The sequence below is a fragment of the Triturus cristatus genome, chromosome 3_1 (genome assembly GCF_964204655.1).
Source record: "Triturus cristatus chromosome 3_1, aTriCri1.1, whole genome shotgun sequence".
In the NCBI taxonomy this organism is placed as follows: domain Eukaryota; kingdom Metazoa; phylum Chordata; class Amphibia; order Caudata; family Salamandridae; genus Triturus; species Triturus cristatus.
Window position 1 is genome coordinate 1,002,238,850 of NC_140583.1, and position 14,296 is coordinate 1,002,253,145.

Sequence of the window (14,296 nt, forward strand, 5' to 3'; positions counted from 1 at the left end):
ATGACTATGCATCTTCACAATTGAATTTACGATATGGAAAAAAAAAAACACATTGTTATGGAAAGATTTATATTTTATTCACGGAAGCAAAAAGATGATGAATCCATTGAAGATTTCGTATCAGCTCTAAGATCTTTAGCCATCACTTGTGATTTTGAGCATATTTGCTATGAACAAGTGTTACGAGATCAAATTTTAATGAGAACTAACAATAAAGTGCAAGAGCGTCTATGGACCACATCAGACATGTCATTAAACAATGCTATTGATATTGCAAAATCAATTGAACATTCAGAAAAATTTGTAAAAGAAATTAGAGGAACTGACAAAAATGATGTATTTAATGTTTCTAAAGACTCCGATAAACAAAGGAAACATTTTCCACAAAAGGCTGACAAGCTGATAAAAGTTGATGGCAAAGCCAAGAGTAAGAAATACGAAAAAAATACTTATCCATTACTTTTGTTACAGATGTGGGAGTGACAGCCATTTAGCTGATTTTAAGAATTGCCATGCCATAGGAAGAGTTTGTACAAAATGTAATAAGAAGGGTCATTTTGGGAAATTTTGCAAAACAATTTCTAGAAAAGTCAATTGCATGTATGATGATTACGAGGATCCAAGAGATGACGATGACCAGGTTGTCAACACTGTCATTAACATGTGTGATGGGGGTGAGAGTACCAAGTTTCCGTCATGTTTCATTACTGTAGGTGACGTTGATTTAGAATTTTTTGTAGATTCGTGTGCTTGGTACACTATTATTTCGCTAAATATTTTTCGAAAAAATTGGCCAACGAAGAGCTTATCTCCACCTGATGTATCTCCGGGTGGATATACCGGACACAAAATTGATCTGGTTGGGTTTTTTTGCACAAATTTAACATTTTCAGGTCGTCACACTTTTGGAAAGATTTATGTAGCAAGATCAGGTTTGTCACTTTTAGGATGGCCTCACCAACACCAATTAGGACTTAAAATTGATCCCAGGGCTAACCCTCCTGTTTATGTAGTAGACTCCTGCAATTTTACTCACAATCAAGATCCTCAGTTAATCAATAAGTTGAAAGGATCTTTTCCCGATGTTTTTAGTGGAGAGTTAGGAAGATACAAAGGGTTTGAACATGTCATCAAGTTGCAAGACAATGTAGTTCCTGTACGACACAGAGTGAGAAATGTTCCTCTCACTTACAGGGGCAAATTGAAGGACATGCTCAAGGAGCAATGTAGTAAGAACATTATTGAGCCTATTGAGTCTTCACCTTGGGTTTCACCCATTGTGATTTCGGTTAAGTCTTCAGGTGAGCTTAGGTTATGTGTGGACCTTCGCAGTGTAAATAATGCAATTTGGGTGGATGCTCATCCTTTACCTAATCTCCATGAGATGGTTTCTACCTTAGCAGGGGCACAAGTGTTTTCTTGCATTGATTTAGCTAGTGCTTATCACCAAGTGGTCCTCTCTGAAGAATCTAAGAATATCACTGCTTTCATTACACCTGAAGGGTTTTTTAGATATTGCCGCATGCCTTTCGGCCTTGCTAGCGCTGCTTCAGTTTTTCAAAGACTTATGAGGGATACTTTGGAGGGATTAGAAGGAGCTATAGCATTTCAAGATGACATTCTTGTATATGGTAAAAACAATGAGGAACATGACTTAAATTTAATAAATGTAATTGCTGCTTTAGCCCAAAAAGGTCTAACTCTCCGTCTTGATAAGTGTAAAATCAAACAAAAAGAAGTAGAATATTTAGGACATACAATTAGTGGAAACGGAATCAAACCTAAACGGAATCATATTGAAAGCATTATAAATGCTCCCACACCTATGTCCAAAGAACAACTTGTAGCTTTTTTGGGTCTCATAGAGTTTTACGCCAAATTCATACCAAATTTCGCCTCTAAAGTAGACCCATTTAGATGTTTATTAAAGAAAAATGCTAAATTTATTTGGACCCCAGATATGTCTAAAGCGTTTCAAGATTTAAAGGAATTCATAGTGAAAGCCCCGTGCCTTAAACCTTTTATCTGTGGTAAGCAATGTATTATCATGGTGGATGCCAGCAGTACCGGGTTAGGTGGCGTTCTTCTACAAAGAGACAATGGTAAAGAGTGGGTTGTAGCTTATGCTTCAAGAGCTTTGAGAGATGCAGAAAAACATTACTCAGTCATAGAGAAAGAACTCTTAGCTTGTGTTTGGGGAGCTGAACATTTTAGAACTTTTTTGTGGGGCACTAAATTCACCATTAAAAGCGATCATAAGCCGCTTATTTACTTAATGGCACCAGGTGGTGGACGTTCTATGTCTGCACGTCTTGCAAGACTTGCTTCAAGATTACAGTCTTTCCAATTTCAAATTGAATATGTTCAGGGTAAAGCCAATGTACATGCTGATTGCATGTCTAGATTAATCTCGCCAACGGCATTCCCAGACGAAATTAAAAATGATGATTGTGAAGTAGCTTTTACCATGGGTGATATGAATTTGGTATTTGGCAAACAAGTCGGTTTGCAAGAAAACATTTGGTCAGAAGAGATGGGAAAAGATTCTGAGTTAATGAATGTCAAGAAATATGTGTTTCAAGGTTGGCCTGAACAGAGGACGTTATCTGGAGATATGATGGCTTTCTCAAAGGTTCAAGAAGAACTAGCAGTTGAAAATGGTTTGGTGTTGAGGGGTGACAAAATTATTCCACCTTTTTCTCTTAGGAATACAATTCTTGGAATTGCTCATGAAGGGCATTTAGGGATTTCATTTACCAGGAGACGTGTCAAGGAATCCTTTTGGTGGCCAAGTATTGATGCATCAGTTGATCATTTTGTACGTTCATGTGTTCATTGCTCCAACAGTGACAAGTCAGCAGTGGCTTTACGTCCAGAACCGCATCCTGTAGAATTTCCGTTTGGCCCTTGGTGTAAACTTGGGTTAGATATCATTGGTCCTTTTAATATTTTACCTAAGCACGAAGCATTTGGAATAGTTCTTATTGACTACTATTCCAAATGGCCGGAAGTTAAGATGGTAAAGGATGTTACCTCCCAGAGTGTCATTGAATTTTTGGATGAAGTCTTTTGTAGGGAAGGCATTCCTCAAGAAATTGTAACTGACAATGGACCACAATTTATTAGCAAGGAAATGGAGGAAGATTTTCTTGTTAAGTGTGGAATTACTCACAATAGAATTTCTGTTTTCCATCCTGAAGCAAATGGTCAAGTGGAGAGATTTAATCTTGTGGTTAAAGAGGCTATTCAATTGTCTGTTAAGGGTAGGTTGAATTGGCGAAATGCTTTGCAATCTATGTTATTAGCATACAGGACTTCTCCAAATTCTGTTACCTTAGTCAGTCCTTTTGAACTTTTAAGAGGGCGTAAACCTAGCACTAATTTAGTTCCTTGGTGGATGAAGAAAAACAGGAATGAGCTTAATGATTTTTTTTAAAGTGGATTATGAAGCGGTGCAACGAAGAGTAGAATCATACAAAGCTAAAATGAAAGATGCGATGGAAAAGAAATTGGGCTCATTAACTAAACAGGTGATTAAGGTAGGGGATTTGGTTCGCATAAAAAAAAAAAAGGGTGTATGCAAAGGTTTGTCTATTTGGTCACATCCAAGGAAAGTAATTGAAACATTTAAGAATGCAGTCAGAATTGACGGTGGTTCTGTCTGGAATCTAAACAGAGTTTCTTTAAGTACAAGTGCGTTATTACTCATCAAGATGACCACACCAGTAATGTATTTCTGGATTTGGAGTATGACAATAACCATGAGGATTTATCTCCTAATAGTTCTGTTTCTGATAATTCAAGGATTGTGCGCACTCGTCGCCTTCCTGCTAAGTACAAAGATTTTGTCATGAATTAGTTTGTAAGTTATTTTAAAGTGTTTTTTTTACTGCTGTTATATTGTTTGTTTTTTGTTTGTTTTCTTTTCTCAAGGGGGGGAAGGTGTGTTGGGAACGTGTTTACCTGTCACGAGTTGTCACGAGCGGAGCTTTGTGTTCCAGCTCGTGACTGATTCGTGTTGTGGGGAGGAATGTTGATCTTTAAAACAGGGTGGAAGGTTGGGCATGAGTCTGGCGGGTGAAACGGCATTGTAATCTTGAGCTGGTGACATGCAGACGCGTTGAATAAACCTCCGCGTATTTTCACAATTCTTTGTTCGTGTTTCCTTCATTATGGATTTCCCACTTCCTACACGGACAGCGGGTGCTAAAGCTTAAAAGCGTTGCCATTTTTCTGAATAAAAAACCGCGACCTTGGAGGGGTGTTGGGGACTGGCATGCACTAGTGTGTGGGAGGGGTGAGGTGGTGTGGGGAACGGCACTTGGAGGTTAAGTGAGGGGCCGAGCTGAAAAATGAAGCGCCATGAAGGTTTCATGGCAGGAACATAAGCAGAGGCAGGGCAGCCAAAAAAGGAGTGCTGTTGAAGTTTGGGAAATAACATGAAGCGTGTGAGCACATGTAAGAGGGCCAGTCCTCATGGGAGGATACAAAAGCCCTTAAGGAGGAACTAGTAAACCTATCCACCAATCAAAAGCAGGCGTTTACAAAGGACAGTTAGTGAAGCCAGTTGGAGAAGCCAGTTGAAAACCTGGGCGGTGCTTAAAGCCCATATTCTAAGAACTACATGCCTCCCATAGCAGTGCATACACTGCCCAGGCTCGGCCTAATAAGTAGCACAATCTAAGAGCAGGTATTGAGTAAGAACATGAATCAAGAAATCAATCCATACTTGATCCATGCTCTGGGGAAGAAAACAAACCCACTGAGGCAAAAGTGAAACTGATACCCCTGCACCAGTGAAAAGGAAGAAAATAAGTGTGAAAATGAAGTCCGCCAAAGGTAGGTAATGTGTGTGCTAAAAGTCCCTGTTTTTTAGAGGTTTAAAAAAAAAAAAATTATGAACAAAAGAATGTTGTAATCGACAGCGCGTGCGCTGTTTCAGGTAGACCTCAAATTAACTGAATTCATTTGGTGCACAAATTCCCGTAGTGATACATTGACTGCTTGCAGATTTTTGCACACTTCCTCACCACATGTGCAAAACGTTGTCAAATTACAAACCGTAACCTAAACTAGCCATTCTGGAGGCTGCCCAGTGAATACTATAAATAAATGAAAAGCACAGTGTTAATAACATAATTTGTGTATGTGTGCATTCTTGTGGACTTCTGTGAAAAGAGTGCATATTTTTGGGCAAAAGGGTCAGCCAGAAGGTGATTCAGATCTGAAAGGCCTCAGAAGACATATGTATATTTTCAGGTGGTCTGGTCAGACTGAATTCTTAACTTTCTCTGAACATCAGTGAGTCAGCGATACACAACTAAATAGCAATGAATTAATAGGAATATTTAACTGAAATGTACATGTATAGCTTTTCAAGGAGTGTTGTCCTTTTGTTAAGTGATTAATTTTTGTATCCACCGTGTTGGAGCCCCCTGATGGAGTTGGGATCCTTCAAGGGTAGAGCATGTGTACTACAGCAATAATTTTAATTACCAAAACCTTAGCCAATAAATCTGTAAATTTACAGACCGTGCGTGAATCTGTTGGCTTTACAGATGGAATTTATTGGCTCCACATTTACCTGAGGTATATATGTTAACACTGGAAATGTGAAAGTTACCCCCTGCTACCTATGGTTCTTCTGAAATTCAATAAAGATGATAGGCTTTTTAAGGCCTGAGGCACGTTTTCTATTTTAAATCTCAACATAAAATTCTGCCCTCAGTTATTGCTAAAAGATGTAAGTCCTTGATGGACAAATTGATCCTCCCAACCCAGGCTGAATTTGATAGGAGCAGAGCTAAATAGCATAATTTGCATGCACACTGTATTCATGCTTCTACATCCGAAGTAGGAATCTTGGTGTACTTGAACGCCAAGCAGACTTTGACTCAAAGGAGTGGTCTTTCTTGATGGCTGTGTTACTCAAGAGGAAATAAGGTGACTTTTGATAGATCTTATTAAACTATTATACTAAACCTGTTGACAGGGTGCATAATAAGCGTTTGTCTGAAACTTTCATTACAGGTAGGGATGATTGACAGATACTCGTTTTCAACCCTGCTTGTAGCTATTGCTGTTGGCTTGTTGGCTGAGAAATTGTTGTGCCCTCCTTTATGCTGACGATCTTCCATTTGCGAAGTACCCTGCTGCTAGCCTTGAACTGGTATCTGAAAAGTATTAGAATTGGTAACTGTTGGTATAAAAGTTACCTGTGGAAAACGGTAGGTATACCCACTCACTCAGGCCTCAGCACAGGTAAATTAGTGAATACCCTTACTGCTGGGGCACTTAGTGGGATATCTGGGTATTTCTATACAAGCCGATGTTGTGATATGGATAATTGTGGACAGTGAGTGCTGGATGGTCTAGCCAGGTACGTGCGCTTTCATAGCCTGTGGAGTATTCTATCTGTGTTGATCTGGACTTAGACACAAAATTTGTTGCAATGAGTTCTATTCACCTTACCCTAGGATAAAAGGGATTTTCAGGTCTGCGCCGCCCTTTAATTGGTTTCTATCACCTTTCTACTTGCCGCACACCTTCTGTAGAAATGGATCACATTGAAATGAGAACACTACAAAGTGTGTTGAATTAACCTAAACCGATCGCTGTTGTACAAACAGTCAATGCACCGGTTGGTTATGGCAGGAGATGGGAAAATTAGCAGGACATGTTATGCTATATTCACCTGCTTTTTGCCACCCAAATAATCCCTTGCCTGCCTCGTAATTCCCCGACAATGGACAAATGAGTAATGACTTATCAGAGGTGTGGGCCAAATTGGGTATTTATACAACCAGGGGGTTGTTTTCCTGACTTTAGATCAGCTTGGATCGAGTCCGGACACAAAATCACTAGAAGTATTTACATTCTTTAGACTGAGGCTATGCTGGCTAATTTTGAATTTTACAATTGCTGGGGTGCTTTCAGTACACCCTGCACACAGATTATGGGAGCATGCCCCATGCATACCTGTAGATGCAAATCACTGGCTATTGTATTTTGTACAGACTACAAGGATTTCTATGCACTATAGACACATGCTCAAATGTACTGTACTCCGGTACACCTACATAGGTTTGCTCTAACGGTAAGCCCTTCTTGTGCACATCTACACAGAGGTACTCAGGCATTCAAGATTATTGGATAATGACAGTTGATGTTACATCACAGACTAACATTGATCCTTGTGTTGAAAAACAAGGAGGCGTGAGAAGCTTAATTGTGGCAACCCTCACCCTCCCTTAAACAATGTAATCAGTACACAAAAGAGGGAAAGCCTTGCAACTGATGAACTCCAAATGTTTTGAGAGGTCAAATTAACTGGTCTCAATATATATCAAAGAGATCTGCACCCAGGTGAATCGGCGCAACCCTTGCATTACAAGGATATATTAGTAGGATTCTCACCCACTAGCACCACCAGTGGCATGCTTCATCATCTGATCCTCACCCACTGCACCTAGTGTGAGCGGGTGGGTTCAACGCGGTTTGTAAGCCGATCTCTTACTAAAACCTAAGTTCAAGTTAAAGCCTTCAGGATCCTACCCACTCACACTAGTTGCAGTGGGTGAGGATCCGATGATGAAGCATGCCACTGGTGGTGCTAGGGGGTGAGGATCCTACTAATATATCCATGTGATGCAAGGGTCTCACCGATTCACTTGGGTGCAGAACCCTTTCCACTTATATATATTGAGAGCAGATAATTTAACATTGATTCTTAGTCATACGTGTTACTTCTGAAGTTATGTGGCTGTCATTTCAAGATCCATCAGACTTGTGTTGGCTTCATTTTCTGTTGGCTAAATGCCAAATGACCATGGCTTGATTGAAAGGACTCTCTCCCATATATGCACCATTAGGCTTTCTGTGATGAGAACTGTTGAAATATACTTAAGTATGGGACCTGTATTGCCGCACCGGTGAGATATATGGTCTATATTCATACTGTACCTTTTCTTTTCAGAGTATATTGTGTAGCTTTGAATAACTAAGGACCTGTTGAGCTTCATGCACATTACTATTCCTACTTTGTTAAATTGTTATTACCGGCAAATCTAAAAACTAATAATATAGAATATGTAAAATCTGGATGTTTAGACTTAAATTAGTTGTCAGAATAGATGTTTTCCCCTTAATGAGTGTTCTTATGTTTTTTTCCAGGGGTCTTGGACAGTCAGTGACAGACTATGTGAAAGGAGACACCTTGGTCAAAGTGGCCAATACAGGCCTTTTCGCTCTGTCGGCCTTGACGTTCGCTGGTCTTTGCTACTTCAACTATCATGACGTGGGCATCTCCAAGGCTGTGGCCATGCTCTGGAGCCTCTGATGCAGAGTTGAACTGATTGGGAAAGGGTTCTGCTTTAATTCTGTCTCGTGAGAGTGATAGATGCACAGTGGAACAAAATGGGACTTGGCCACAGAAATTCATGCGTTTCGTCATGATTCCATACGAGAAACTGTGTGAAGGAAACTGCTCTTTGTTCTGCAGCAATCATATTGTTAATATATACTGCTTGTCACAGAGAAGATCTGGAACATCTCCAAGATAGTTCTTGCATTTTCGGTCCACGGGGGGATTTAGTAAGTAAGGAATTGGTTGCGTAAACATGGAAGAGGGACATCCAAGATCACATTTCAGAGAAGTATAGAGAATATTTCAGTTGTTCGGAAAGCTTAATTTGCAGTGCTGCACTCTAAACATTGTCACCTTTCGAATTATCTACTGCTGTGGATTTCTGTATTTCTTGGGGAGGGAGTGGTGATGCATGAGCATTACTTAAGGTCCAAAAAGAGGGTTAAAATTCCAACCCGATTTGCTAAATAAGGTTTCCCGCGCACTTGGCCACTAATATTTGGGATTTCTTTTTGTTGCTCAAACCTTCGCCAAAAAAGGGAAGACATTTTTGTTCACCTACAAAAATAAAGGCTTTATACAAGTTCAATTTGTGTTTTTGTAAAACCAGCAAACTTAATGTAGAATAAAGTGTGAATCATGGTTTGAGTGTAATTTTATTGCTGGTTCATTTTGACCCCAGTTCAGAATCTTAGTCTTTGTAGCATCATTTTTCTTTTTTTCGTACAGGGCTTGTGTCCCCCACAGGGTTTGTGTGTGTGACTTTCTGTATGTCATCCATATATATTATGAAAGTAAAGCCAAATGATTGATTTGGGATAAAAGAGCTACGTAGGTGTTAAAGTAGGGTTTTACGAAGAGCCCAGAGGCACACCCTTTTCCCCTGGTTTAAAAGTAGAGAACATGGAAGACCCTTTTACTGCCTGTTTCCTATCGTGTAGCCAGCAGAGAAGCCAAGTCTTTATTCTGAGTACCAATTTCAAGTCTAAGGATGTTTTGTCAGATGGTATAGAAGGAGGTAGAGATGCCGAGTAGCTCTTCTCTTCTTCCTTCATCAAGCATCTAGTGATGTTCATCCAGAATTCAGACAAAAGCCCTCTCTGTTTCATGAAATGGTCTAAAGGCTATTTGTGTTGGATCGAAGACTGTTTTTTTTTTTGGGACCTAGGAATAGAGATGTAGTCTGTATATATAATTTTCCCAGGCTATTGATCTATCTAGGAAGTTGGTGCTGGCTTCAAACCAGACTGAAAAGCCCACTGGAGAGTCTTCCTTGGCCTATCGATCCGAATTAGCACCAGCTATAATTATCGTCTTGCAGAGGCTAGACATAGTCGTGGGCTCCCAGAGATGGAACGCAAATGGGATCATTTTCCGTATTCAGGAAAATGTGCCTAACTTTTTGGCCTGATGAACATTAATTGAAAGAAAATGCAAGATCACACAGTGAGGTGGTGCAGAGGTGACCATCTCCAAATGTAATGTAATGCATTTGAGATTTACTCAGATGAAAGTGAAGTAACCAAGCCAAGGTGAGGTACAAATACAAACCCTCCCTACTTTCCAATTGTTTTTCATCACACATCTGTTAGAAATTGGGGACTCTAGTTGACAGTGGTTTGCACCCTGTCCAAGTAGGAACACTTAGTCTAGCCAAGGTAAGGGGATCACACAGGTAAGATGAGCCCTGCTCACCTGCTTGGTATCTTGGCATGAGCAATCAGGCTTATCTCGGAGGCAATGTGTAAAGCATTTGCACATACAAACAGAGTAACATAGTGAAAACCCCACAAAAAGATAACACTAGGTGAGAAGAATTACCAACATTTTTCTGAATAAAACAAGACCAAAATGACAAACATCCAACATACACAAGCAAAGATATCACTTTTAAAAGGTTCAAAATAGTTCAGTCCTTAATGCGTCACTTTTATCACAAAGTACCTAGGATGCATCAAAATCAAAGATGAAAAGAGGCGCAGGGGAGATGAGGTGCCCGAAAAGCAAAGCGATGCATCTATTCCTTACTCACAGGGGAGGTGATGCATGGATTCCTTGCTGCCAGGGGAGGTGATACATCGATTCCTTACTGCAGCACAGGGGAGGTGATGCTTCGATTCCTGACTGTGAGGGAGGTGATGCGTCAATCTCCGGACACGCTGCCATAGTGCCTTACAGCAACGCTGATGGAGAACTTGGCGCACAAGGGCGATGCGTAGAAAATTCAGGCGCTCTGCGTCGATGTGGCGGAACAGGTACTACGTCCATTCTCTAGCTGCGAAGCAGATGATGCATCAAATTCTTCAATCGCACAGCAGGGCTTGCGTCTGAGAGGGTGCTCGGGCCTCAGGCTGCAGCAATTTTTCAGCTGTACAGCAGGCGCTGCGTCGATTTTTCGGATGCACAGCGGCAATGCGTTGGTATTTCACCTGCACAGCGATGCTGCGTCAGGAGCAAAAAAAAGTGCTGCGAATCGATGCATGGATTTTCTTGAGTTCTTTGCAACAAAGTCACCTCCAAGGGCCCAGAACTGGAATTGGCAACACTTGGCAGGTCAGAACACCCAGCAGAGGAGTTCAGGGGCTGCAGGTGAAGTCTTTGATGGCCCTGAGACTGCTTAACAGGAGGCGAGCACACACAAGCCCTTATAGAACCTTGGCAAGCAGGTTGTAGAGAGCAAAGTACAGTCCTTTCACTGCCCAAGACAGAAGCAGCCAGCATCAGGCCAACACCGCAAAGTGGTAGCCCCTCCTGACAGCTTCTCCAGGTCTTATTTGCAGAATGTCCTCCTATTCCAGAAGTGTTCTGAAGTTATGGTGTCAAAGCTCCAGTACTTATTCCAGTTTCTGTCTTTGAAGTAGGCAAACTTAAAAGGAAAGTCTTTGTAGTGCACAAGACCCTGCATTTTCCTGACCTGGCTCCAGATACACTACAGTGGAGTGGAGACAGCTTTGTGTGAGGACAGGCACAGCCCTATTCAGGTGTCAGTGACCACGCTTCCTACCACTCTAGCTCATGAAGGGCCATCAGCCTGGTGATGGGCCATCAGGATATGCAGGGCACATCTCTGCTCCCTTTGTGACTGTCTAGAGTGAATGTACAGGCAGCCCAACTGTCACTCTCCCGCATACATGGATTACACAGGCAGGCAGAGGCACAGAATGGTAAAGCAAGAAAATGCTCCCGTTTTAACGTTTTATCTAGCTGTCACGTTTAATGCTGTTTTCTACTTGAACAGACTCAATCACTGATTACATTGGTCTTTAGTGTTTATTTAACGATCGTTCTGTACTTTATTAGACCATTTAATTTTTGTCTCTTCTACCGGAAACATGGAAAACACTATTTGTTTTTACAATAAACATACAATCAACTTTAAGAAACTTCACAGACAATACACAAATACAAAATGAATTGGTAAAAAATGGATTACAATATTGACCTCTGGCCCATGGAATCAATATTATTAATGTATTAGCCTGGAATATAGCGGGCTTAGGTTTAAGAGGGAAAAGGAAGACTGGTCTAGGATTAATTGTTATGACCTAATGTGCCTTCAAGAAACATGGGAAGTTGGTGAGGTGTATATTGATGGGTTCCGTGCAATTCATACCCCTGCTATTCCTTCCTGGTCAGGCAGAGCTTGAGAAGGCTTACTAACTTTGAAAAGAAACATCTTGTGTTTAAGGATACTCTAGTTAAATGTCCAGTCCTCTTATTACCATCTCAGTGTGTACTGGTGTTGGTGTAAAGGATATGCTTTTAATCAACGATTACAATAACTATTTTGAAGGCAACAGGACAGAGTTAATCCACTCACTTGAAAGTGCAATTTAAAAAGTAATAACCACCTATCGTAAACCCTTCCATATAGTGTGGGTAGGTGATTTTAACTCTCATAGTTGCACTAAAACAACACCGCTATGTGGGTTGGTAGATGAAGAAGGGGTTGTACCTTATCATTTCCTACATACGCAGTACGGGGACGAATTGAACAGACTTTTGGTTCAGAGAAACCTGGTAATTCTTAATCCTGTGGACGAGCAAACAGGCACTTTGGCATAAACTTTTGGGGACACAATACATGGTTCCACGCTAGATTACCTAGTGATGGCGATCCCATCTAAGAGGTTTTTTAACCAGATAGACACCTTTACTTCAATTTTTAGTGACCATGTTGCATTGACCTTTCAAATCCAATGGAAGGGTTGTTTTAATAGCACCCAGAAATAAATATCAACGTGTCTTGACTTGCATAGTGACCCACAAAGTATAGTCTGGGCCTTTATTTCACTGCTGAGTGTGGTGGAAAGCAATTTAAAATCTAAGAATAAGCGTCTATTAAAGACCCCGCCCTGGTTTAATATATATTGCACAAAAACCCTCAGTAGCTTACACACAAAGCGCTAAAGGAAAGGCCAAGGAATATTGCCTGTGGTCAGCGCTCTCTGGGCTCAATACAAAAAATTTAGGCGGGAGACACTTATGGCTCTAAAAGAGGATGCCTGTGACAAATTACAGCTTGCTTCACTATTAAAAAGCTCTAATGATTTCTGGGACATAGTCAATTCACCATTCTTGAGTCAAGACACAGACCCAGCTTTAAATATAAATGTGGGGGAGGATGCATGGGTGGCTCACTATACAGCTATATTCGGGTTAGCCGTAGATAGGGTAAACCTAACTGATGACTACCCAAACTGTGATGTGGGTACTCCCATTATCTTCTCAACGATAGAGGTGGAAAATGGCATTATCCTGTTGTGTTTCGATTTAGATACCCGTATATAGATTTCCCTGAATCATGTCCTTATATAGGCACACTTCGCATTGCCCTTATTTAGGCATAGAATCCTAGTCCTTATTTAGGCATTAGCCATGCTAACCAAATACAGGCATGGTCACTTACATCCGTCCATCCCACGTCACAACGAGTTCTTAGAAACCAGAACCTTAAGCCGAATGGGACTTTCACTAGCTAGGATTATTGATTTCTCCAAGAACTCCTCTATTATGCATGAAATACTATTCCTTAGGGGTTCATCCATGACGACTTTACGTCAATGCTGGCATTCTTAAGCACCTTTCAGGTATAAATATGCCTTCCCTTACCCTGGCAAACCACAGCACGACTTGACTGCACGGTTCGCCACGGCAAGTTCAGAAGAGACCATATCCCGGCCTGACGCACTGACCAGACGCTGTCCTCTCTGCTCGCAGAGAATCCAGCTTCCTGTGTTCTTACTCCCTTTGCGGGGTGTTAGAGTTTGAGACCTGGATAGAGATTCCCACCTCTCTTTCTAAAGTTATGGAGTCGACTAGAACCTAGAGGGACTCTTGACATACTAAACTTAGTATATACCCTACTATAGAAAACGGCACCTACTTTTACCTCGCACTACACTTAGGTACAACGGGGTAGGACTATTTTAGAAGCATCAGACAAGTATTCACTTCTTGGCCTGTGTTATGTATGTATGTATATATGATTATATGTCATAGCTAAAAGACAATGCTATTGCAGTATTATTTCTACTTCCTGCTTACGCTGTGCGTATTATATCTTGCTTACTGTCTAATGATTGTAACAACTACTATCTCTTACACGAGAAACAAGATTGTTCAATAAACCCTTTTATTGAAACGCCCGTCTTTCAATTTCTGTGTAACTCTGGAAAAACTAAGCATGCACGATTGACTGAGTGAAACTGTTATCTATTGTTTCCACGATTCTGAGACTCGTTCCGATTCTAAGGGAAACAAAGTTGTCATGTTTATGCGGTTGTCAGAAACTAATCCCTTCTTGTTCATTCGAGAAGTTTCTAGTGACCTCTGAGTTAGCTGGCACACACAAGTAATTAAGTTTAATGACCTCTATAGGAGCATACTGACCTTAGTCCCACGCAAAAACTATAGTGAATATTATTCCAA

At 40.8% G+C, this 14,296-nt stretch overlaps 1 protein-coding gene across 1 annotated transcript in view; it reads left to right on the forward strand.

Moving 5' to 3' along the window:
• SDHD (succinate dehydrogenase complex subunit D) overlaps window positions 1–14,009 on the forward strand; it is a 74,113-nt gene extending 60,104 nt beyond the window's left edge. Inside the window, exon 4 of the mRNA XM_085645701.1 lies at window positions 8,173–14,009. Within this exon, the coding sequence (XP_085501827.1) occupies window positions 8,173–8,338 (166 nt within the window). The 3' untranslated portion in view covers window positions 8,339–14,009. The remainder of the gene's footprint in view (window positions 1–8,172) is intronic.
• Window positions 14,010–14,296: the final 287 nt, after the last annotated feature.